A 25587-nucleotide genomic window follows, 5' to 3' on the forward strand; every position below is an offset into this window, starting at 1 on the left:
GAGTCCTCTAGGCCAGTGGTTCCCAACCTGGGGTACATGTACCTCAGGGGTACTTGCCAGGATCTTTACGGGTACTTGAAAAAAAAAATTGAATAATGACAGTAAAAGGCAGGTTTGTATTAGATTGCCTTGCAGGGCTTACGTTAGAATGACTTGCAGGGCTAATATGAGAGGTACAATTTATGGAAATGGGCTGCCAAGGGGTACACAAGTGAAAAAATGTTGGGAACCACTGCTCTAGAGCATACAGGTCCAGCCTTGTTATACACAGATTTTTTATACATGGATTTGACTCAACACAAATGGCCACTGCAAATGAGAAGGAATGTGCTGATCCCTAGAGAAGGGGAAAAATGCATCCCTTTAAAATTAGTTTGAAAAACTGAACTGCCCTTTAACAATAGCCTCCTTAATGAGTGAGAGAGAGAGAGAGGGCAGCTAGCTGACAATCCATTAAGCCTTCTATCTCCAGTGGACCCCTCCCTTCCCCCTGAACACATGAAAGAAAGGTGATCACTTTACATTGGTGAAGGGAGGGGCTGAGTGAAGCAACTTTCTAAGCTCTTGGAGGACTGATTGATGAATTGTCTTCTTAATGACTCTTATCTTACATCACAAAGGTCAGCAAGACTGTTTTTAAATAAGCAGAGCAAAGAAACTTTGTTTTTTAAATTGATTTGCTATAGTGTGGTTTTTTTGCCATCCACCTGAGTGCTTGGAACTCAGAATAATGAGACTCAACCTGTACTTTACATTCACATATGGCCAGGGATCTGCAAATTCTTAGCTCACCTTCACAGTTGCCTTTTATTTATGGTGAACACTTTTGCTACTCCAAGGACTCTAGTAGAGCCCCATTAACCTTAATATTTAGGATACTTAAGATTCTGTGCTTATTTTTTGCATATTTATACCACCCTTCCTTCAAGGGTGGTGTACATAGTTCCTCCTCTTGTTTTCATAAAAACCCTGATCGGTAGGCAAGGCTAAGAGTTGGTGACTAGCCCACAATCACACAGAAAGCTTCATGGCTGAGCAAGGATTTGAACCTGGATCTTCCAAGTCTAAGCCCAGCTCCAGAACCATGAATTCTCTTATCTCCCTCACCTTTCTTACTAATAGCCATCCCCTCCACTGCATACAACTCAACACCTAGTTACCCAGAAAGGTTTCAACTGAGTTCAGAGGATTTTATGTCTAAACAAGAACTACAGAAAGTTATTTCAACACATACTCTACAAATCAGAGCTCTGAAGTTGCAAAAAGTACGATCAACAAAAGATTAACCAACCTGTCAGGAAGCCTCACACTAGCAAGAGGCAACTCATCTACCATTAGTTCTTTAACGCTAGTAAGGAACAAAAAGTCTTGCGTTGCCGGGTTTCCTATTAGGACCTACCTGAAAGAGAACAGTGAGCAACTCAGCATGCGCCTATAAACGGGTGAAAGCTGCGCTTTTCTCATTGGATGGTTTACACGGGCCAATCAACATCGACTCCTTCCATCCACCCATGCAATTAAAGGGACTTTCGCAAAAGAGTGTGTGCGCGCGCGCGTGCTCGTTCGTTCGTTCTGGGCTCAGGTTCACAGGCTGTAACTCCATGCACGCTTTCCCGGGAGCAAGCTCCATTCAATATAGTGGAACTTTCTTCTGAGTCAAGCGTGCATAGACTTGCACTGAGATTATCTACGCCAGGGGTGCTCAAACTTTCAACTTTAGGGATGCTGGACCTTTAAAATTGTGTAGGAGAGATAATTTCAGCAGGTGCAGCTTGTCATCTGTGGGATGACAAGTTGCACCTGCTGCAATTCTCTCTTCTATACACTTGTTAAAGGTCCAGCATCCCTAAAGTTGAAAGTTTGAGCACCCCTGATCTACGCAATGACATGGGCTGCAATCCTATGCACATATTCCTGGGAGTAGGCCCCACTGGAGACCGTGGGGCTTGCTTCTGAGTAGACGTGCATAGGATTGGGCTGATTATCTTCCCTGTTTGGAGAGCCGAGTAATTTCCTTCTGGCTGGGACCAAAGTAGAATTGGATGGAAACAGGAGTAAGGCTGTAACCCTATGCACGCTTTCCTGGGAGTAAGTCCCATTTACTTTAAGGGGACTTACTTCTGAGTAGACATGTCTAGGCTTGGGCTCTAAAAGAGTAGCCGAAAGTTATCGGTGGCAAGACAATTACCTGCTAAGCTCAGTAATGTCATTTTAACGATGGTGACGTGGAGTCACTGAGATGCAGTGGATGAAAATATTGGCCTTTGGTTCACTGATAAGGCGTTAGCACGGCTGTGCCGCTCTGTGCAGGGGAATAGCCACCATCTCCTCATTTCACACTCCCAGAGCCCAAGTCTATGTATGTCTGCTCAGAAGTAAGTCCCATTATAGTCAATGGGACTTACTGCTAGGTAAGTGTGAATAGATTTGCAGTCGCAGTCACTAAAAGCCTATTGATTTTGAATCCATTGTTTATCGATTAATAGATCAAATACAGCAGAAATCAGTAAGTACTAAAGGAAATAAGACAAGAACTTAAGTAAGGGCCCAAACCTATTCAATTTTCCAGTGCCAGTGCAGCTGTGCCAATGGGGCTTTCACTGCATCTTGTGGTGGGGCAGCAGTCACAGAGGCCTCCTTAAGGTATGGAAAAATTTGTTCCCTTATCTTGGGGCTGCATTGCAGCTGCACCGGTGCTGGAAAATTGGATAGGATTGGGCCCTCACAGCCCAATCCTATTCACACTTTCCTGGGAGTAAGCCACATTAACACTAATGGGACTTACTTCCGAGTAGACAGGCATAGGATTGGGCTGTCTGTCAGCTATTTGGGCTTCAATCTTATGCACACTTTCCTGAGAGTAAGCCTCATTGAAGACCATGAGGCTTACTTCTGAGTAGACAGGCATTGGATTGTTCTGTTGGGCATCGAAAAACAGCAAGTGGAGGGGGGAACTTGACTGGGACCATTTATTACTAAAAAGGAGAGGGTTGAAGGGCGATCCCAAATCATGCCAGGCCGTTCCAGGATAAGGAAGGTGGCAGCTGGTGAGAAATGGAAAAGTACCTAAAATGCTGAGATTGCAAACGAGACTTCCTGAAACCCAGAGTTTTTCACGATGGCTGTGGGAAGAAGTGAAGTCCATCTTGGTGACAGCAGTGTGATTTCGCTAGACTAGAAGCACACAAGATTGTGGCTGCAACAGGGTGACCAGATGTCACAATTGCAGAAAAAGGACAAAACACCCCAAAATATACGGCATCCAAGAAAAATGTAGCGCATGACAAAATAAAAGCTAAAAACACTTGATTCCATGTGATTAATTTAAACATATATCACTTATTATTAAATTTAAAACTACTGTATAGTCATAATTTAGTAAATATAATTTTTTTTAATTCCGAGAAGGCTATGTGCTGCCTTCAGGGGCCTGCTCACAGGGAGAAGGAGGACATTTAAGTTCTTTTCCAGGACATGAGGCTAAATAAGAGGACATGTCCTGGAAAAAGAGGACGTCTAGTCACCATGCTAGGGAGCCAAAAAGGTGTAAAGAGAGCAGAGTTACCAGTACAATGGGGGACAGAGTGACTGTGCCTTTAACCTTTGTATAGAAGAGGGAGTTTGGGCAGGTGCAGCTTTTTCAACCCTTTCAGGTTGAGCTGCACCTGCCCCAATTCCCTGTTCTATACAGTGGTTAAAGGTACAGACGCTCTGTCCTCCATTGTGTCTGGTCACCCTGTCCCGTGTTTCTTCAACACCAGAAAGACTGCTTAGAGCCCAATGCTATGCATGTCTACTGGGAAGTAAGTCCCACGATCGTCAGTGGGGATTACTCCCAGGAAAGCGGGGATAGGATTGTACCCTGAGAGCCCAATCCTATACAACTTTCCAGCACCGGTGCAACCACAATGCAGCCTTAGGGAACAAATGTTCCCATACCTTGAGGAGGCTTCTGTGACTTCCTCCCCACCACAGGACACAGTACATGCCCCATTGGAATAGCTGCACCAGCACTGGAAATTTGGATAGGATTGGGCCCTCAGAGAGTCTTGGAGGGAAAGAGCATAACAAAATGGCAGGACTATCAGGGAAATCAGACCCTGGAAACGAATAATCCGTTTTGAATAATCCGAATAAAAAACAGCGAGTTATACACATAGGAAAACAAACAAACAAACAAACTTCGGGAATATACTCAATTTTCTTTTCAGTGTATAGTAAAGTACGCATTAGAAGGCACACACACACACAAATAATTTCACTAAGAAGCACAGTAGGGGAAAAAAATCAAAGGTTGAGCTAGAAAGAAAGAACGTCTCAACTAAACCACACACAGCTCAATCCTATGCATGTCTACTCAGAAGTAAGTCCCATTAGAATCAATGGGGCTTACTCCCAGGAAAGTATGGATTGGATTGGGCTGACACACAAAACCCACCACGTAGACCAGGGGTGCTCAAACTTTCAACTTTAGGGATGCTGGACCTTTAACAAGTGTATAGAAGAGAGAATTTCAGCAGGTGCAACTTGTCATCCCACAGATTTGGGATTGAAAGTTCAATCAAAGTTGAAAGTTTGAGCACCCCTGACGTAGACAATTCTGCAGTTAAGAAAATTCCTAGCGTCTGATTGGTTGGATCAGGATCCTTCTTTCTATTGGTTGATAAGCTTGGGCCAATCACAGTCAGCGAGTCTGTACCTAAGACGGTATAAAAGGGGACCTGTGCCAAGGTCAGAACTCATTCGTGCGTCGCTGGTGGAAGAAAAGCATCTGGTAGTGATGTCTGGTCGTGGCAAGACAGGGGGGAAGGCGCGAGCCAAGGGAAAGTCCCGCTCTTCTAGAGCAGGATTGCAGTTTCCTGTGGGCCGGGTCCACCGACTGCTGCGGAAGGGCAACTATGCGGAGCGCATTGGTGGCGGTGCCCCGGTGTATATGGCTGCGGTGCTGGAGTACCTGAGCGCCGAGATCTTAGAGCTGGCTGGCAACGCTGCCCGGGACAACAAGAAAAGCCGCATCATTCCCCGCCATCTGCAGCTGGCCGTGCGCAACGACGAAGAGCTGAACAAGTTGCTGGGAGGGGTGACCATCGCGCAGGGCGGAGTTTTGCCCAACATCCACGCGGTCTTGCTCCCCAAGAAGACGGATGCCATGCACGGTGCCGGTGGCAATAAACCTAGTACCAGCTCGGGCAAGTCGGCCAAGGTTCCTAAAATCGCAGTTAAGCCTGCGCCTCCTCCCGTTGCAACTCAGTGAGGAGGAAGCATCACCGTCCCCCCTACCTAGGGGACGAAATACTGAGACCCAAAGGCTCTTTTCAGAGCCACTTACACAGTCATTAGAAGAGCTGGTTCTGCTTGTCTTGGTACCCAGTATTGCAAGACAAGAATTGAGGCATTCCTTTAATGGCTGGCATACTGGGATTTTCAGTTGGAATGCCCAGACCGCATCATAATTGCTATTTAAGCAACATATAAAGCAGTAGGCAGTTTATTTTTAATTTTTAAATTCTATTTTTCCCCCCAGTGGTACCTACAGAGGAGCAGGATCCTCCCACCAATATAACAGACCAAGTTTGTCCTCCAAATACATCGCAACACACTACTCAATACGTATGCAATCTGAGAACAAGCATTCTCAAACTACTAAAGGCTTGTGGCACAAGTCAACCCAGTGTTGCACTTCACTCGCTGAGCATAACAAATTTTGCCAACCCCCCCCCCCCAAATTCAAGATCAGCATTCATCCATAAGAAGCGTCTAACCCTCAAAACGTGCCCTGCTGTTTCTCCTGGTTGTATCAGGTACTAGCTCAAGACAAGCTTTAAGTCTGGTCCTGCCCAGCTAGGTACGTTTTTGGCTATGCCTTACTAGAAACAGGCTTGGGTTTGCTGTAACCAGCTTTTGTCCAAGGATGATAGGAAAAAGGACAAAGTGCATCAGTATTCATGGGTTCAACAGGCACATTCTCACGGTTGCGTGCTACCAGATGCTCAGAGAGGCCTGAGTTCCTGTAACTTTAATACTTGTGCTCACACACAAGGAAGTTGGGAGTTGGCTACAAGCTGCGATGGACGGGCCTGAAGCATGACATCTGATGTTTCCCTCAACACTGCCCTCCTTGACGATCCATTCATTATTATGTAATCGGCCCCATACTACTTGCCCTGTCCCCGCTGGAGTGTACAGCTACACTACCAACTCAAATAGTTAAATAATTTATAATTACCATTGCTTCATCCAAGAAACTCTGCAGTTGTAGGGTTATGAGAGCATTGCTGGTGCTGTTAAGAAATCTTTAGCCCCCCCCCCCCCGGATCTCCACCTCAGGGAGCTGCTTCTCTGGGAGGTGCAAGAACCAACTCAGGGATTAGATGGAAGGTGGTGTTTCATGACCTGGTCTTTAACATCCAAACCCAGGGTTCTAAATAGGGGATTCCCCTGGTAAAATAAAGCAATACACTGTCCTATTATCTGTCAAATCCACAATCCTATTATCTTCGCGTGAGACATTCGAAGCGGCCCCGTATAAGCATGTATATTGTATTGAATTTGATTGCCAAATCAAATTACGGGGCCACTTTGAATGCCGCTCACGAGGATAATGCGGGGTATAAAGCTGTAAATTTAATATACCCACCTTGACCTGAACGCTAAACATTTACAGGATTATTGTGATTGCTATTGTCATGAAATGTGTTTGTTATCCGTCCTGGAAGCAATAATGTTGAAGAATGGAAGAGAAATTATGTTAATATTAAAACTGCTATTAACATATTAAAGAAAACTATAAACAAAAGTTTGCAGCACTCAGTGAGGCAAAGGGGGGGGGGGAAATTACAAGAAACTCTTTTTTCCAGAGCATCAAAATATATTTTAGTTGTCTTTTCAACGGGACTCTTTTCCTAGTCGCTCAAAGATAGGCCTTATTACTCTGGATGAAAATTTAGCTACTACGTTCTGCAAGGTTAAGGTTAGGCTAAAAGTAAAAGTCTTTACATCCATTGACGAAAGGGACGGAAAGTTTCACTCAGCCGTCTGAGGTCGCGTATCGGGACTGACCTGAAAGAAAACAGGGCGCAAGTCTGCATATGCGCCTGCAAACGGGTGAAAGCTGGGCTTTTCTCATTGGGTGGTTGACACGGGCCAATCAGCTTCGACTCCTTCCATCCAGAGATAGTGACCCCGTGCAATTCAGGAGACTTTCGCAGAATTTGTAGGCGCTTTTGCTGTGATAAAATTGCCTCTTGCAGACGCTGCATTCTTCACGACTATCCAAACAAGGACGATCTGTGTGTGTGTTTTCTGGGCCCAGGTCTCACAGGCTGAAACTCCATGCACGCTTTCTTGGGATCAAGCTCCATTCAATACAATGGGACTTTATAAAAGTGTGAATAAAGCATGCATAGACTTGCACAGAGTTTACCTGCGCAATAACATGGGCTGCAATCCTATGCACCCTTTCCTGGGAGTAGGCCCCACCGTGGGGCTTACTTCTGAGTAGACAGGTATAGGATTGGGCTGATCATATTCCCTGTTTGGAGAGCCGAGCAATTTCCTCCTGGCTGAGACCAAAATTGAATCGGACGGAAACCGGAGTGGCAACACAATCCTATGCATGTCTACTCAGAAGGAAATCCCACTGAATTCAATGGGACTTACTCCCAAGAAAACGTGCATAGGGTCACAGCCTTAGGAGTAACCCTATGTACACTTTCCTGGGAGTAACAGCGGTTATGGGTGACAAGACAATTACCTGCTGAGCTCAGTAACGTCTGAACGATGGTGACGTGGACTCACTGAGATGCAGTTGATGAAAATGCTGGCCTTTGGTTGACTGATAAGGCATTAACACGACCGTGCTGCTCTGTGCAGGGGAATAACCACCATCTCCTCATTTCACACTCCCAGTCATTAAAAGCCTGTTCATTTCGAATCCATGGGTTGCAGGTTAAGAGCCCAATCCTATGCATGTCTACTCAGTATTAAGTTCCATTATAGCCAATGGGGCTTACTCCCAGGAAAGTGTGGAGGGGACTTCAGCCTAAGTGGTCAAATACAGCGGAGTTGCTCAATTACTTCTTAGATTATTACCAACCGAGATTCTATTCAACCCCTTGGATTCTGATGGCAGATTCTGATTGGTCTACAATAAGCAACCAAATAGGGTAATTGTTCTTCTTTACAGCTGCTCCGGTCACGCCGCCTTTATTGACAGACCTAGTAAGACAGCTGGTTAACAGGCTTGGAGTCTAACTCGCTCACATTAAAACGAAGGTTCAGGAGTATGCACGCTGTGCTCTCTGAGCCTCAATTCCTAATCTGTAAAATGGAAAGAATGTTAACACACAGCTTTGTTAGGCAAAGCAATGCAAAGCCTGTTATATATTCTGGACGTTTTGAAGATGTATATTTATGATTAGTTGCACTTGTGTATTGTGTACTGTGTATAGCACTTATGTATTCAGTTTTTGCCTCGTTGACGTCAAGACCCAAGGAAATCCATATGTACCAAAGGAAATAAGATACTTAAGGAACCCTCAGTCGACCATTTGGTCATCGAGGAACAAACAGCAGGAGTATTTGGAGGGGGGGGGAGGACAATCTATATCTAAAAAGGAGAATATTAACGGCTGATACCAAATAATGCCAGGACTTTCTACGATGCTAAAGAACCTGCCCTGAGCAGTTGATGATGTAAAACGGTAGCGAACGGAATTTGGACTGTAATAATTATAGACGTTATTAAATGGACCATAAAAATAATTGTATGGAACTAGCGATTCAACGTGCGACTGTGCCTAATATATTGGGATTGTAAACGGGACTCCTTGGAGTTTAGCCAGTCCACAGTTTTCGACGATGTCTTTGGCCAAGTGAAGTAATTTCCAAGTAGTTTTTATACTACTTTTTATGAAGAAATTAAACAAAACAAAAATATGCAATTTCTCTTCTTGATAGCCAAGATTATTTGAATGTTGACCGGAATAGGCTGGATCGGATCAGTTAGTTGTACTTCTCTCCTGCCTTGTAGAAAAGGAAAGTCTCAAGTAAACCACATACACAGAGAGAGAGAGAGAAAAGCCGCCACCAAGAAGACCATTCTGCAGTTATGAAAATTCCTACTATCTGATTGGTTGGATCAGGATTCTTCTTTCTATTGGTTGACAAGCTTGGACCAATCACAGTCAGGGAGTCGGTACCAAAGAAGGTATAAAAGGGGACCTGTCCCGCGCTTCAGAACTCATTTCCGTTATTCCGTTGTTGGAGAGAGGAGGACGCTGTAGTGATGTCTGGCCGTGGCAAGACCGGTGGGAAGTCCCGCACCAAGGGCAAGTCGCGCTCTTCCAGAGCAGGCTTGCAGTTTCCTGTGGCCCGCGTGCACAGGCTGCTGCGGAAGGGCAACTATGGAAAGCGCATTGGGGGTGGCGCCCCAGTGTACTTGGCTGCGGTGATGGAGTACCTGAGCGCCGAAATCTTGGAGCTGGCTGGCAACGCGGCCCGGGACAACAAGAAAAGCCGCATCATTCCCCGCCACCTGCAACTGGCCGTGCGCAATGATGAGGAGCTGAACAAGCTGCTGGGAGGGGTGACGATCTCGCAAGGTGGAGTGCTGCCCAACATCCACGCCGTCCTGCTCCCCAAGAAGACTGAAGCCATGCAAAGCGCCTCTAGCAACAAGGCTCTTACCAGCATGGGCAAGATTGCCAAGATTCCTAAAGCCTTGCTTAAGCCTGCGCCTCCTCCCGTTGCAACTCAGTGAGAAGGAAGATAACCGCATTCCCCCTACCTCAGGGACAACCTATTGAAACCCAAAGGCTCTTTTCAGAGCCACTTACACAGTCCTAAGAAGAGCTGTTGTGGGTGTTCAATTTTCATAAGTCATTTCAACTTGTGTAATCTTAAAATTTAAGATACGTTGGTGGGGAACTGGCAACTTGCAGTTACATGCTTAAGTTCAGTAGGTATACTGGAGCCACAGGATGTTTAAACCAGCACTTCAGGGGTGTGGGTTTAAATCCACAGCAGAACCATTAGTCTAAGAGTGATTTTCAACCTTTATCATCTCACAGCACACTGATAAGGTACTAACATGGTCAAGGCACACCATCAATTTTTTTTTACCTTTAAGGCACAGCATGTTGCCAGTAAGGGTTCATTCCCCAATTGCCCTAATAAGTGACCCCCCCCCAAACTCAGATGGCACACCAGTATGCCACAGCACAGTGATTGAAAATCACTGGTCTAAGGCAGTGATTTTCTATCTTTTGTCTCACAGCATACTGACAAGGCACTAAAATTGTCAAGGCACACTGTTGGTGGGGACCTCACATCTCCATTGGCCCTATTAACAAATGATGCTCCCCCAAACTCTTGCAGCACACCTGCAGACCATTCACGGCACACCAGTGTGCCACAGCACAGTGGTTGAAAATGGCTGGTCTAATGGATGGAGAACCTTCATGAAAGTCAGTAAACCCAAGTAGAGCCCTTGCTGGCCAAAATGTGAACAAAGGTCAAGACTTTCTCTTTAAATGAGCTAATAAACCTAGCTTAAACCTTAGTATTTTGCAAGCTCATTGGCCTGCTTACCCAGAGGCTACACCAAGGCTGCAATCCTGTTTAACTGGGAGTAAGCCCCATTGGCTTGAGATTTACTTTTGAGTAGACACACAGGATTGCTCTGATTCTAACCACTCAAGGAAGGAGTCAAATCACAAGTGGACAAACAGGTTTAAATTAGGTTCTAGCTGAACTAGTCTCTCCAATTTGAAGTGAGCCATCCTGTGCCTACATATGACATTGAGTCAAACATCTGCAGAGCACTTGTTTGGACTACATGCAGGTTTTATACATTTAAAAAATGGTTTACTGTCTTCCTTCCACCTCCAAAATGACACCAGTGTGCTTGAGGGTGTTAAAAAAAAAAAGACCAGATAGGAAACTGGCACAGATAAGAAAATTGCTTCATTTTTATTTTTCAAAAGTTACAGCTTGATTTCTAAAACTACCATGTGAACACCAAGACTGCTTTTTGAATTCAAGCCCAACATATTTCCGCCCTTATGTCCACATCTACAAGTGTGTCCCCTTACCAAGTGCTTCTTGACTCTAGTGGCTGCCATTCTGCCCCTTCCCACCCGTCACTGAGTGCAATACAACGGGATTGGCTCGCTTCTGGCAAGCCACCAATCCATTTTTTTCAAGAACATAACTTGATCTGGGTCCCCAACTTCAGTAGCATGAAGAAAGGAAAGACTTTCTCACCAGCAAAAGCAGCTGGCAAAGTGGCAATCAGTTTGCAGGTATTAGCATCAAAAAATGCCACCCACCCTCTCTCATAGTCCAGGCAGACACGAATTCTGCTGCCACCTTTACACCAGAATTGTTCAAAGCTCTCTGATTGCAGAGCCCAGATCCCCTCATCTGCCTGGATGAGGATCACACCCTTTGTTTTGACAGATTCCTTTGCAACACCCAGAGCCCAGTTTCCACCCTCAGCTGTTACCTCCCAGTAATGTCTCCCTGAGGTAAAACCCTCACAGCTGAACACACAAGGATCAGAATCAAAGCCTTGAGAACTTGTAACTGGATGAGAGCTTTGAGGTCTGTGTTTCACGTTCTTGCGATCATCAGATAATGATAACTGTGGATATGCAGTAGTCGGATCCAGGGTCATGTTTGCTTGAGGAAGAGAGAAAGTGTTTTTGCTTGAGAGAAACCATTTTTGCCCAACATTGCATATACATAACAGGGATCAAATGTGTACACCTGTGGGCTGGGCAAAAACAGGTTAAAGACAATCACAACCCACTAGACAAAATACTATTTTTATGTATTAATAAATAATTGGGATCCTGTGCTCCCAAGACTGCTAGAAACCTTACATACAATACATGTGTGTAGAAATTTGCTAGACTTTCCCTAGAAATGGAGTTCAAGGACTATTCCCCTAACCTTTACAATCTTTTCAGAGGATCCAGAAGGCTTAACTGGCAAGCAAGATGTGCAATTAGGGACTTCCAGGCCAGACAAAGGCTAAAACTGGGCTCATGCTTGACCTATAGCAGGGGTGTCCAAAGTTTTTGGCAGGAGGGCCACATCATCTCTCTGACACTGTGTCGGGGGCCGGGGAAAAAAAGAATTTACATTTAAAAGTTTACATAAATGAATATATTAAAGATGAACTTATATGAATGAATGAAGGTCTTGCAATAGCTCCAGGCCTATAAAAGGTCTTGCACAAAGCAAGGCTGGCCTTTCCTTTGCTGCCGCTACTGCATCACAGACATGAAACAGCAAGCAGTGGAGGAAGCCCTCATCCCACAGCTCACACGAGAGGTCAAACAGTTGCCCTCACACTGAGAGCGGTTGCGTCAGGCCAGTGTGGGCTCCAACAAATCTCCAGAGGGCCAGAGGCTCATTGGAGACTGGGGGTTCCCTGAGGACCGCATTGAGAGACCTCAAGGGCTGCAAGTGGTCCCAGGGCTGGGGTTTGGGCACCCCTGATCTACAGCATGCCAATTACTAGAGAAATTGTAAGATGTGACATTTTAATTGGGGGCAGCTAACCTCATACCACAGGTAAGCACTCAGCTAATGATTTTCTAATGCAAGAAGAACTGGGCAAGGGTGCTTGCAATTTTTTTTTAATGTTTAAAAAAAACTTGGTGACCCACCAAATTGGGACCCACTGAGCATTCGTGGATTCAATTTCAAGCCTGAGAACTTCAGGCCTATTCAGACTGACAAAGCAGTTCAAGGAAGTACACACTTGCCCTACTAGCAGGGTTAGCAAGATTTGGTGTGCCATCATGCAAGTGTCTGCTGGATAGTCTCCATCATATCACTAACGCAAAATGACAATTTCACCTCCTCTGTGATATCTTTTTAATAGTACAAAGGCCATAAAGTGGTACACAGATTTTTACCTTAGAAGCTAGGTGTTCCTCATGTGCAGTAGTGCTCACATGCCCCTTTACTTCTCCTGCTCCCTATATATGGACAGACTGTCCCCCTACACATCCACATCAGCCCAAGATTTGCAACCAGTTTCTGCTGCCATTTGATCAGCACAAATTTATTCTGCACTACGGAAAGTTCTAGCTGTTCAACCTTTCTGTGTGCCAATCACTGAAGATCAAGCTGCTGTTAGGGGCCCAGCTATGGATGTGGTCTGAAAAGCTGGCAACCTTGGTTCAATCCAGAAAGCATATTGCTGTTAGACTTGAGCCTACCACCATATTTTTGGTTTTTAATTGCCTGGTTAATCCCATTACTTTATTCCTCCACTCAGGAGAAGTGGCAACACTCGAAGCCTTCATCCATTTAATTAGAGAACCAGGATGTATCTCTGTTCTTAATCCCCTCCCCCTTCTCAGATCCATAGGTAGATCTATTCCTTACCTCTTTCCACTTCTGGTTTCAACAGCAGCATCTCTGGAGAAAGAAACAGATTGTAGGCAGCTGATTTTCCATTTTTTAAAATTATACTGTACTCCTCTTTAGTATCAATTGTAGGAAAGGTCCTCTCTCTTTCTCACCTTTCCTAGAATAGGCCAAGTTTCCACTGCTCAATCTGCAATCTGCACAAGCTTCCTAAAACTGTCAAAAGGTTGCCATTCAAGTCACAACTCACTGTTGTACTTCACACCCTGATCATGCCACAGAAGCCCTCCAGAAGGATCTTCTAGTCCTCAAGTCCTGCCCCGCAGCTACAAGTAGCAGCATCAGTTGCTAAGTCAGAAATCAAAAGGCCCCTTAAGCTTGTGGCTTTGCACAGCTCCCTTGCTTGGCCTACTTCTTGATCTCTAAACCAGGGACAACCTCTCTCAAACCCTTATTATCCCTTCTCTCCCAGACACCTCTACCTTTGATGGCATCCTGCTGGAAGCTGCAGCTGGAATCACAGGGTCTCAACAAAGCAAACTTTTTCCTCCCAACAGTTCTTATACACAACCCCACATGTCCCACTATTCAGTTATTTTTCCCTAGTGCCAATACTTCAACACCCTTCAAGTCTGGGTTCCTAAAGAAAGCTGTGAAATTGTAACAGACCACAGGCAATTTTGCCCACCAACATGTTTATGCCTATAGCCGATAAGAGACTTTGGTTTTGGCAATAAGCAGCCTTTGTGCAAAGATGATGCAGAAGAGGGATAAAGTGCCTTCATTTTCATGGGATTTGCAGGAACATGCACATGGTGGTGTATGACCAGATCGCCAAGAGAGGCCGGGGCTCCTATAACTTTAATATTTGCACACACACAAGCGCCATTATGGAAGGGCATGAAACATGACATCTGACAATGTTTCCTTCTCCTACACAGCTATCAAGACACAAAAACCCCTTCCCTTCTATAGTATTAATTCACTGTTATGGTTGGTTGGCAACCTTCAGTCTCAAAAGACTATGGTATAAGCTGACAGCGCCCAGTATTCCTAGGCGGTCTCCCATCCAAGTACTAACCAGGCCTGACCCTGCTTAGCTTCCAAGATCAGACGAGATTGGGCATGTGCAGGGTAACAGTTGCTGTCAATTCACTGTTATAACATCTGGCCATACTACTACCTGCCCCCACCCTCTGCCCAAGAGTACAGCTACACTAAAAATTCAAAGCGTTATAGTGACATGACTTCTAAGTCCCATTACTTCATTCAAGGAACTCTGCAGTTGTAGGATTATAAGAGAGTGCTAATAAACCTTTAGCGCCCCCCCACACACAACTAGAGATCTGAGAGGTTAGTTGGATCCAAGGTGAGACAAGGGAGCCATGACCCCTAAGATGCAACTCAGAGGGAGGTTTGTGTATGGAAAGTACATTTCAAACTTTCATACCACCCTTCCTCCAAGGAACTCAGGGTGGTGTGCATGGTTCCTTCCTTCCTTCCTTCTGGTCCTCACAACAACCCTGTGAAGTAGGTTAGGCTGAGAGAGAGTGACTGGCCCAAGGTTACCCAGGAAGCTTCACGGCCAAGCAGGGATTTGAACCTGGATCTTCCAGGTTCAAGTCCAGATCCCCTACAGCATCCTGGCTCAGATATCAAGCTAAAGCACAGCTCACTCTGTACAAATGCATTAACATAAGTATTTGACATGTTCCAGAGAGCCAGTAGTGTTTGCTATAACAAACTAACACAATTCAAATGTGTGGAACCTTAAAGAATAGATTTACTATGGACTAGCTCCAACTTGATGGGTCTGATTCAGGGGGTTCCAGTGTAGTAAAAAACTTTTATCAATATGGCTGATGCCATGGAATGACATACAATCAGTATCAGTCTTTAAACTGCCCCATGATTCATTTACATTATACATTGTTGATGGTCACTCTTTGGTGAGCATTTTACCTTTGCATTTTTTCAGGGTATCTTGCAGAAGCAAACTTCTTAAGGAGAGATCCCACAGCTTCTGTCTCACCTCTGCAGTAAAAGACTCTGGAGCTTTAAATGCTTCTGCCTCATATCTTGAGACCAAAAGAAAAAACCACATTACCTGTCAACCTTCTGCTTAAGGACAGTGTGCATATATGACAGTGGTTGAAGCACTATCAAGAGGCTCTTAATGAGGCAGTCAGAACTCCCATAGCCTGCAACAGAGTGTCTGTTTACACAACAAAGAGGCTCTTAATGCAAAGAGGCAATCTAACCTGTGCAGCCAGCTAGTGTCTGGCAGACAGCGTCTGTTTACACAACAAAGGCACTAGATTGGGCTGAATGTTCACTTAATGACCTAATCACATAACAGATCCCTGTTAAGTGACACACCTGTTCTATATCTTGAAATGAGCAGCACACTCCAGTGTAGCATAGTACCTAAATGCAAATCAAAAATCCTTGCTTCAAAGTCTCCCTTCAGCCAGACAGCTTTAAGCAAGCTGGTTTCAGCCACCATCTAGAAGCTGGGGATATAACTGCATCCGCCCACACAAGTCTCTTTTGCAGCAATTGATATGTCTGGCAAGAACACCGAGAAGTAGCACTGCTTTAACTATTACTAGGCTTCACCTGCACTAGGTCCCTTTCTTCCACAGCGCTAAGTTTAACCAGAAGATTGTTAGCCCATAGCCATGGCCATCAGCAAGGATTTTTGCCATCGACTTCACCTGCATCTTAATATACTTGGTCCAAATACACAAAGAACCCTTGTTATCTTCACCATCACCAAACTTTTTCTGACTGCACAAGGGGGACAAAAAGTACATACCTGCTCAAGGTTGGTTTGATGTCCTACAAAGACAGATAAAGAAGGAAAGGCATTAGCTTCAGGAGCTGTAAGATGTAGATGTAATTTTACTTTGAAATTCTTACTCTGCATTTTAGGAGTCATGCCTGGTATATGATATGATTAACATTAGGATTAACTGCAGCTAGCAGTGCTGATCCTTTAGGGAACAAACATTCAAAAGAAATAGTAGAATACAACCAACAGAAACAGAGAAGTAGGCAAGCTTTCAATTCTGACAGAGCTCTTCTTCAGACTATGAAGAATTGTTCTAGTGGACTCAGAAGCTTTCCTATTGCTCTGTGATGTTTTCACTGGTCAAACACTGTTAACATTTCACACAAGTCAATTTAAATTAAGCTTCCTGTTTTGTAATGCAGTACACTTCAGGAGCGGCAGGGGTGCTAATCGGTTAACAAGCTTGAATATATTGGTTTACAGTTACTGTTAGAAAATCAAGCCTTGGAGACAGGGAGGAGGTCAGTGACATGGCTAAGGGGGTGCTGGGGGTAGCAACTGCACCAGGCAACAAGCTTTAGGGGGGTAACAAGCTGAGCTTGACACAAGCCGAGTGGCCAAAATTGTGAAAACCTCGGAATGTACAAATACCACCATCATGTTATATATCATTGGAAAGGTGCAGAATGCAATGAAACAAACCACATTAGAATATCTGTATTCTATCAAAAGTTAGCCCACCTCACCTGTAAAAATTCACAAGCTGGTTGCTCACATTTTTTCTCCATCTCATCAATGAGCTTTTCTGCACAGGAGGCTTCTTCACAGAGCTTGGCAAGTTTAACGTCCAGGTCAATCTTCATCTGCCCAGCAAGGTCCATCAGATCATCCTGTACCCCTCTCATGAACTGACAAAGCTGCTTGAATTCCACTGCCATCTTCTTGCTTCCATCTGCCATAAGTTGCTAGAAGGAAAGAGCCAACCCATAAAATGAGGCCACGCGAAACAGAAGGCTAGGGCATAGAAGCTTAAGCTAAGGAGAGGGGCAAGTGGTGGAGAACCTGTTTTTTAGATCTAGACTCTTGTACTTTCAGAATTATTTGCCTGCGTCAAAGCTCAACCTAGGTATATACTAAATGATGACGCTGCATGGAGAGCGACTCTCAGTAGAGAGCAAGGAATTGAACCTGGATCTTCCAGGTCTAAGTCCAACTCCCAAACCACTACACCATTGTGGTTCACTTCTGGAGCCAGGACCATGGAAAGGGCCAGTGCAGGCCTTTGCCCCAGAAGCTTCAGCAACCTAGGGCTAGCACCAGTGGAGAAAGAGAGGACCAAAGGCCTCTTTCCCCGCACATCATGGTCTTGAATGCTGCCCCCTCCCCTGACTACTTGCATCCAACAAAAGCACCACACTTGCTCAATTTGGCCTAGGTGTCTGAGACAACCTGAACTGTATGCAACAATGGCACACACCTTTGAGGTCATCACACCAGACAGCTGTTCTGACATCCATATTCAGAGAACAAATCTAACAGAATAGAAAGCTGGAAACTGCTGCCTCTAAATGACTCCTATCCCCATCATCTCCACCCCTTGCAAACACTACCCACATATGAATGTATTGGGAAAGCATACCACAAGAGTTTGCCTTTGTGCTCCCAGTTCAGAGAAACATTGCAGAATCTTTTTTCTCTTTTTCTTCCTCGCTTCAATTAGTGCTTGAATTTCATTCTGAGATAAAGAGAGAAATTATGTTTTCCAGGGGGACATACAAGTGGATGGCATGCTGAAGTTTCATCTACAACGCCCAGCTTTACATTTACTGCACAGAGCTAAAACTATTCCAAATACGCATGGCAAAAGCTGCAATTCACTTTACACTTTCCTGGGAGTAAACCCCACTGAACTCAATTGAGATTACTTCTGAGTAGACATGCATAGAATTGCAGGTGGGTTAGAGCAGTGGTTCTCACACATTTAGCACCGGGACCCACTTTTTAGAATCTGTCAGGACCCACCAGAAGTGATGTCATGACCAGAAGTGAAACCATTAAGCAGGAAAATTTTAACAATCCTAGGCTGCAATCCTACCCATGCTTATCCAGGAGTAAGTCCAATTGACTATCATTGTTAAAAGTACATACATAGTAGCCTGTTAAAAGTATAGATCCGTAACATTTCCCCAAATGCGGTCACATACCATGGTAGCATCAAGTCTAATATATTAAAAATAAAATATTGAAATGAATGAGGACCCACCTGAAACTGGCTCACGACCCACCTAGTTGGTCCTGACCCACAGTTTGAGAAACACTGAGTTAGAGAATTGCAGGTGAGTAAGGAAGGTTAGAGAAACCCAGAAAGCTGCTTTCAATCGAGTCCAACTATCTCGCTCAGGACTGTCTTCTCCGGTCTGCCTGGCACTCTGGTAGCAGTTCTCCAGCCTGTGGGCAAGAGAGTCTCACCTATGCCTGGAGATTGAACCCAGGACTTTCTGCATGCACTGAGCAACAGCCAGCCCCTCTGCTACAGTAGTTGGGTTGCCAGTTGACCAGAGGAACTAGACTGCTCCTGTGCCTGATGTGCAGGTCAGAGGCTGAAACTTCTCACAACTTGGAGACACACATTGTCCCGTTGGTTCCAGATGAAGCAGCTGTTATAGGCACAGAAGCCAGCCAACGGCTTCCTGGCATCTGAAGCGGGGTGTCAAATGCTGCTTCCCCTTACCTGGTGGTTGGTTGGTAACCTTCAGTCTCGAAAGACTATGGTATAAGCCTACAGCACCTGGTATTCCCAAGTGGACTCCCATCAAAGTACTAACCAGGCCTGACCCTGCTTAGCTTCCAAGATCAGATGAGATTGGGATGCCCCAGCCTTTGCTCCTCCTCCCTCTGAATCAAAAAGGAATTGTGGAGGAGAGAAAAGAGGGTGGGCTAGAGTGTCAGAGATGCTCTAGTAGTCCACCACTTGCCTCGCCTCCACCCTTTGTTTTTCAGTACATGAAATAGGAGGAGAAAAAACAGTGGAGGCAAGTGGGTGGGTGATGGTGGGCACCCCTGACCTCCTGAATAGGCCAGCCCTGGGAATTGATTAGATAAATAGATAGTCACAACTAAATGTTTCCCAGACCAGACTAGCACTAGACATTTAGTCTTTGAGTTCTTACATCTGGGACAAAGAGCCAAAGACTGGGGGGGGGGGGGTTCAATTTTTTGTTTTGTTTTACAGGCTGAGTCACATTAGTTGTTAAATGTTTTCCTTTAATTTAAAGGGCCCTTCTCATCGCATTGAGATAGAAAAATCTGTGGATTTTTCCACAGGTGAAAAATCTGTGGATAATTAGGTTAGATACATACTCACTTTCATGACCGCCTTGCTACAACAGTAAGAAAAACAGTTTTTTAAACTGATTTTAAAGGGTGCATTTTCCCCCTTCTCCAGGGATCAGCACATTCCTTCTCATGTGCAGTGGCCATTCGTGTTGAGTCAAATCCATGTATAAAAAAATCCATGCATAACAAGGTTGCAGCTGCATTTAAAAGCAGTCAGAGGGAGCCTCCAATTTTGATAAGAGCATCACTGCTGCAAGAGGGACCATTTAACCCTTACCTTATGAGCTATTTTCTGGATACTACAGGGCCACCCTACACCCCCCTAGTGATGTCACTACAACTGTGGAAAAATAAGAGAATGCAAACAGGAGTTACACAGTCTGTACCTACCTTGTATTCCTGGGCAGCCTCTTTCACAGGAGCAACAAGATGACCTCTGTGAGCCTTAGAGTCAGCACACACTGAGCACACGTGAACTTGATCATTCTTGCAGAAGAGGACCACAGGCCTATCATGCGATTCACACAAGCTTCCAGCTTTTACCAACTCCACATCTTTTAACCGGAACTGTTTAATAAGCCCCAAGATGTTCCCAAGCTTTCTGTTTGGCCTAAGCTGGGCAGTAGCAAAACTCTGCCTGCATTGAGGGCAGGAGACATTGCTTTGAGCTCCTTTCCAGCACTGGGTGATACAGGCCTTGCAAAAATTATGCCCACACTCCAAGATCATGGGTTCCTTAAAAAACTGCAAGCAGATTGGACACTCAGCCTCATCTTGAACACACTTTACTGCCTTCACAACATCCATGGTAACATCACAAAGCAAACCAAAAAAACATCCAAGCTACCTTTATAGCTGGTCCCCTTGGTGCAAAGAAACCAGAGTGAGAGAGAAATGCCTAGCTCAGCCAATGAACTCCAACCAATCTGCAATAAGGGCCCCACCCAAATTTTGATTGATCAATTGCAGAAAGAAATCATGGAACTGCCCCATTAGCTTGCTTCCTGTTGGCTTTTCTCATTCTGGTTTAACTGATATGAGCATCCCCTTAATTTCAATGTGGGTCTGCAGATTGGCTGAGGGTGGAAGGGAAGGTCCTAAAAAGGGGTCAGAGTAGAACAGATCTGTTTGTTGGGTATTGTCAACCTCAAGTAGAGGCATCCATTAGGTCTGTTAGTAACAATGTACAATAGGGCTGCCTTAGTCTTGATTTTGCAAGCTTTCTGCAGACTGGCCCCTAATCTTGAGCTGTTCAGTCTTAAAATTCTGCCTGCCTTACTTTCTACAAATGAAGCCATTCTTGACAAGGAGGGGAATGTTTTACTGTTTCACTTCTTCTAGATTTTTTGTTTAAGGCACTTGGGTCTCTTTAAAACTCTTTGCAGTTGAGATAGGATCTCAAAACACATAGATGAACAGGCCTTGCTGAGGGAGAGTCAGCATGGCTTCTGTAAGGGTAAGTCTTGCCTCACGAACCTTATAGAATTCTTTGATAAGGTCAATAGGCATGTGGATTTGGGAGAACCCGTGGACATTATATATCTGGACTTTCAGAAGGCGTTTGACACGGTCCCTCACCAAAGGCTACTGAAAAAACTCCACAGTCAGGGAATTAGAGGACAGGTCCTCTCGTGGATTGAGGTTGGAGGCCAGGAAGCAGAGAGTGGGTGTCAATGGGCAATTTTCACAATGGAGAGAGGTGAAAAGCGGTGTGCCCCAAGGATCTGTCCTGGGACCAGTGCTTTTCAACCTCTTCATAAATGACCTGGAGACAGCGTTGAGCAGTGAAGTGGCTAAGTTTGCAGACGACACCAAACTTTTCCGAGTGGTGAAGACCAGAAGTGATTGTGAGGAGCTCCAGAAGGATCTCTCCAGACTGGCAGAATGGGCAGCAAAATGGCAGATTCGCTTCAATGTCAGTAAGTGTAAAGTCATGCACATTGGGGCAAAAAATCAAAACTTTAGATATAGGCTGATGGGTTCTGAGCTGTCTGTGACATATCAAGAGAGAGATCTTGGGGTGGTGGTGGACAGGTCGATGAAAGTGTCGACCCAATGTGCAGCGGCAGTGAAGAAGGCCAATTCTATGCTTGGGATCATTAGGAAGGGTATTGAGAACAAAACAGTTAGTATTATAATGCCGTTGTACAAATCTATGGTAAGGCCACACCTGGAGTATTGTGTCCAGTTCTGGTCGCCGCATCTCAAAAAAGACATAGTGGAAATGGAAAAGGTGCAAAAGAGAGCGACTAAGATGATTACGGGGCTGGGGCACCTTCCTTATGAGGAAAGGCTACGGCGTTTGGGCCTCTTCAGCCTAGAAAAGAGACGCCTGAGGGGGGACATGATTGAGACATACAAAATTATGCAGGGGATGGACAGAGTGGATAGGGAGATGCTCTTTACACTCTCACATAATACTAGAACCAGGGAACATCCACTAAAATGGAGTGTTGGGCGGGTTAGGACAGACAAAAGGAAATATTTCTTTACTCAGTGTGTGGTCAGTCTGTGGAACTTCTTGCCACAGGATGTGGTGCTGGCGTCTAGCCTAGATGCCTTTAAAAGGGGATTGGACAAGTTTCTGGAGGAAAAATCCATTATGGGGTACAAGCCATGATGTGTATGCGCAACCTCCTGACTTTAGAAATGGGTTATGTCAGAATGCCAGATGCAAGGGAGGGCACCAGGATGAGGTCTCTTGTTATCTGGGGTGCTCCCTGGGGCATTTGGTGGGCCGCTGTGAGATACAGGAAGCTGGACTAGATGGGCCTATGGCCTGATCCAGTGGGGCTGTTCTTATGTTCTTATGAGGCAGTGTTGCCATCTTTCTAGCTTGCCCAGCTCTTGTGCAGAAATTTCATTTGTGACTTCTTTTACATTGAGGAAAATGGTAGGAACAGCTTCCCTTGCTACATTTGTGTGTCAGGAGAAAGCTTCAAGGTCAAGTCCACTTAAAAGAAAAGAAGTGGTAGCCATAAACTTACAGCATGATCCTATGTATATTCACTCAGAAGTCCATTATGTTCAATGGGGCTCATTCTTGGGTAAGTGTGTATATAGGACTGTGGCCTTAGAATACTGCTTAGTTCCATATCCAAAAGCAGCAACCACAACCCCAGATTGAGATAAATCTAAAGATACTAACTTGGCAAGCGGTCTCTTCTTGGAGCTGAAGAAAGTGTGAAAAACACAACACATTGAGACTAACAGAACTGAAGTGTTTTGTGGAGATGCATGTCTGTGCATACTTAAGAAGAGCCTTGCTAGATCGAATTAGAAGTCTGATGTCACTCAGTATCCTGGTTCCCACAATGACCAACCAAATACCTTCCCCCCCCCAAAAAAAAGGCCTCTCCAATGGTGCCCCCCCCAGGTGTTAGTAATCAGAGCTATACTCCCACCCCCAGGGTGGTTTCATATAGCCATTCATCTAGGGCTACTTAATATTTACAAATAGGGTTGCCAAGACCTCAACTAGAGAGCATGCCCATACCTTTAAGTACTCTAAATCAGCAGTTCCCAGACTGGTTCTGTGGCCCACCAGTGGATCATGACTCAATTTTTGGTAGGTCACAAAACTGACAAGGCCGATTAGACTATGTGAATCAAGGGTTAAACAACCTGCTACTTGGGGGGGGCGGGGGAGCACTGCTGCCTAATCACCATTATAGCAGAGGCTTGAGCAGCTGACAAAGTAAAAAAAATTTTAGGTGGGTCTGCCCCAGTGCTAAAAAGTTTGGGAACCACTGCTCTAAATCACAGAATGAGGATTTATCATTCTGAATTTATCATATCACCTAAATCACGTGATGCAAATGCTAAACCTACCTTGCTGTGAAGCAAAAGGAGAGATCTGGTGGTCACCAGGTAGGGTGGCCGGTTCTGTGGCTTTCCCTTTAATAGCAGTTTGCCATGTAGCAAGTGGTGATCACATTTCAAGTTATACTACAAAGAAGTATTACTTGTTGACTTGTGCATGGCAGACTTCTGTTAAAAGGGCAGGAGCAGACAATTTCTGGCCAGTTGGCAGTTCTTGGTAGTGGGTAGAGGAGGCAGAAGCACAATAGCAGAGGGAGGCACAGGGACTGCAACCTCTCTTGCTACCTGGGGGAATGTAAAGGTGCTTGGATCTGGGCAAGAACCTGGCAACGCAATATGTGAACGGCAGCAGAAGAAACTGCCTGTTTGTTTCTGAAACAGCCCTCCCGTTTAGTATGGCTCAAAAGTTGCAGACTTTTTTGTACAGAGGCTCTGTGCCATTAACAGCAGCATGTAGGGCAGAATTCCCACAGGTGTGGTTTTCCCATTGGTGGGAGGGGGGGGAATGGCATCCATTGTGTTCCTGCCTCTTGTAAAGCTGTCATGAGCACAAATCTTCTGTAGTCCAAGTATGGTCACAAAAATGGTCACAAAAATGGGCAACAATGATCAGGTTTGTGTCTTTAAAGCCAGTGTGTTGCTCACGTACGCTTTTATTTTACCTGGAGTATTGTGCCCAGTTCTGGTCGCCACATCTCAAAAAAGACATAGTGGAACTGGAGAAGGTGCAAAAGAGAGCAACTAAGATGATTACTGGGCTGGGGCACCTAGATGCCTTAGGGGGGACATGATTGAGACATACAAAATTATGCAGGGGATGGACCGAGTGGATAGGGAGATGCTCTTTACACTCTCACATAACACCAGAACCAGGGGACATCCACTAAAATTGAGTGTTGGGAGAACAGACAAAAGAAAATATTTCTTTACTCAGCTTGTGGTTGGTCTGTGGAACTCCTTGCCACAGGATGTGGTGATGGCGTCTGGCCTGGACACCTTTAAAAGGGGATTGGACAAGTTTCTGGAGGAAAAGTCCATCACGGGTTATAAGCCATGATGTGTATGTGCAACCTCCTGATTTTAGAAATGGGCTATGTATCAGAATGCCAGATGCAAGGGAGGGCACCAGGATGCAGGTATCTTGTTATCTGGTGTGCTCCCTGGGGCATTTGGTGGGCAGCTGTGAGATACAGGAAGCTGGACTAGATGGGCCTGTGGCCTGATCCAGTGGGGCTGTTCTTATGTTCTTAAAGGCCACATTTCCATAAAACACACAGTAGAAGTCCATTCTTTCTGAACACCAAAAGCAATTAACTGCCAGCAGCTTTTCTGTCTTTAAAAGGGTGCTATTATGGGAAATGGAGAACATCACATGCAACAAAAGACAACTAAAGAACAGAACACTGAAGATCAACAGTTTATTACAGAATGTACATCTTGAATAAAGTGCCACTTGGTACTTGGAGCTGTTGGAGTTTCCTCCTTTTGTAGGTAACTTGAAGGAATGCCCTCGCTGAGATGTTAGTGACTGAGTCAGTGAAAGGGGGTGAATGACCCTAGATATCTTACCCCACCCCAGCAAGAGACTGAAATATCCAACAACACTAATTCCACTTTGGGATACTTTGAATTTTAGAGCATTATCTTACTAAGGCCAATCTTACTAAGAGCATTATCTTACTAGGGTCTTCTTCTTGTTGTCCCCAACCTGTGAAGATTGCAAACAAATTGTCAAACCATCAGCCTCAGTTTACTGTGTTTGGGTTATATGCTTCACTCAGGGCCATATCACTTACCACACACACCCCATCCAATCTCAGAATTTAAGGTGTACCCATGGACTCCACAAGGCTGGGGTCTCTGCCTTACAGTACATCAGCAACGTGTAGGGTGGGTGGGGTGGAAGGTGAGGCAGAAGTGCCCCACTGGAGTATTTTGAAAAGTGCCACCACTTCCACTGTGGTGGCTGTGATCACGCAAACACAACCCATGGGCTCTAGCTACTTAGAGCCCTGGGTTGTAAGTATTCATGTGATCACAGGGATGGAGGCACTTTTCAAAGAATTCTGGTGGGGCAGTTCTGCCTCAACTTCCACCCCCACACTGCACGTCGCTGCAGTCCACTGCTGTGGGACTCTTTCCCCAATAGTTCCCACTGACTTGCACAACTTGTAGATTAGGATTAGTCTTCCCTCACCCAGAAGTTGAGAAAGCACCTTGCAATGCATGAGCAGCAAGCAACTTATTGG

The 25587-nt window shown here is 45.1% G+C and overlaps 2 protein-coding genes and 1 pseudogene across 2 annotated transcripts; 2 read left to right on the forward strand and 1 right to left on the reverse strand.

The window, feature by feature from the left end:
• The first annotated feature begins 4780 nt into the window (after window positions 1-4780).
• Window positions 4781-5254, forward strand: LOC136639025 (histone H2A-like). The gene has a single exon (XM_066613055.1). The coding sequence runs from the start codon at window positions 4781-4783 to the stop codon at window positions 5252-5254; it is 474 nt and encodes a 157-aa protein (XP_066469152.1).
• Window positions 5255-9286: 4032 nt separating this feature from the next.
• Window positions 9287-9760, forward strand: LOC136639026 (histone H2A). The gene has a single exon (XM_066613056.1). It carries the CDS (start codon window positions 9287-9289, stop codon window positions 9758-9760), a length of 474 nt encoding a protein of 157 aa, XP_066469153.1.
• Window positions 9761-14418: 4658 nt separating this feature from the next.
• Window positions 14419-14538, reverse strand: LOC136643225 (5S ribosomal RNA; annotated as a pseudogene).
• Between the last annotated feature and the right edge of the window lie 11049 nt (window positions 14539-25587).

This window comes from Tiliqua scincoides, chromosome 2 (assembly GCF_035046505.1).
Source record: "Tiliqua scincoides isolate rTilSci1 chromosome 2, rTilSci1.hap2, whole genome shotgun sequence".
Classification (NCBI taxonomy): domain Eukaryota; kingdom Metazoa; phylum Chordata; class Lepidosauria; order Squamata; family Scincidae; genus Tiliqua; species Tiliqua scincoides.

Bases quoted from the DNA above. Each gene is read 5' to 3' on its own strand.
- LOC136639025 (XM_066613055.1), top strand. From the start codon at position 4,781: ATGTCTGGTCGTGGCAAGACAGGGGGGAAGGCGCGAGCCAAGGGAAAG.
- LOC136639026 (XM_066613056.1), top strand. From the start codon at position 9,287: ATGTCTGGCCGTGGCAAGACCGGTGGGAAGTCCCGCACCAAGGGCAAG.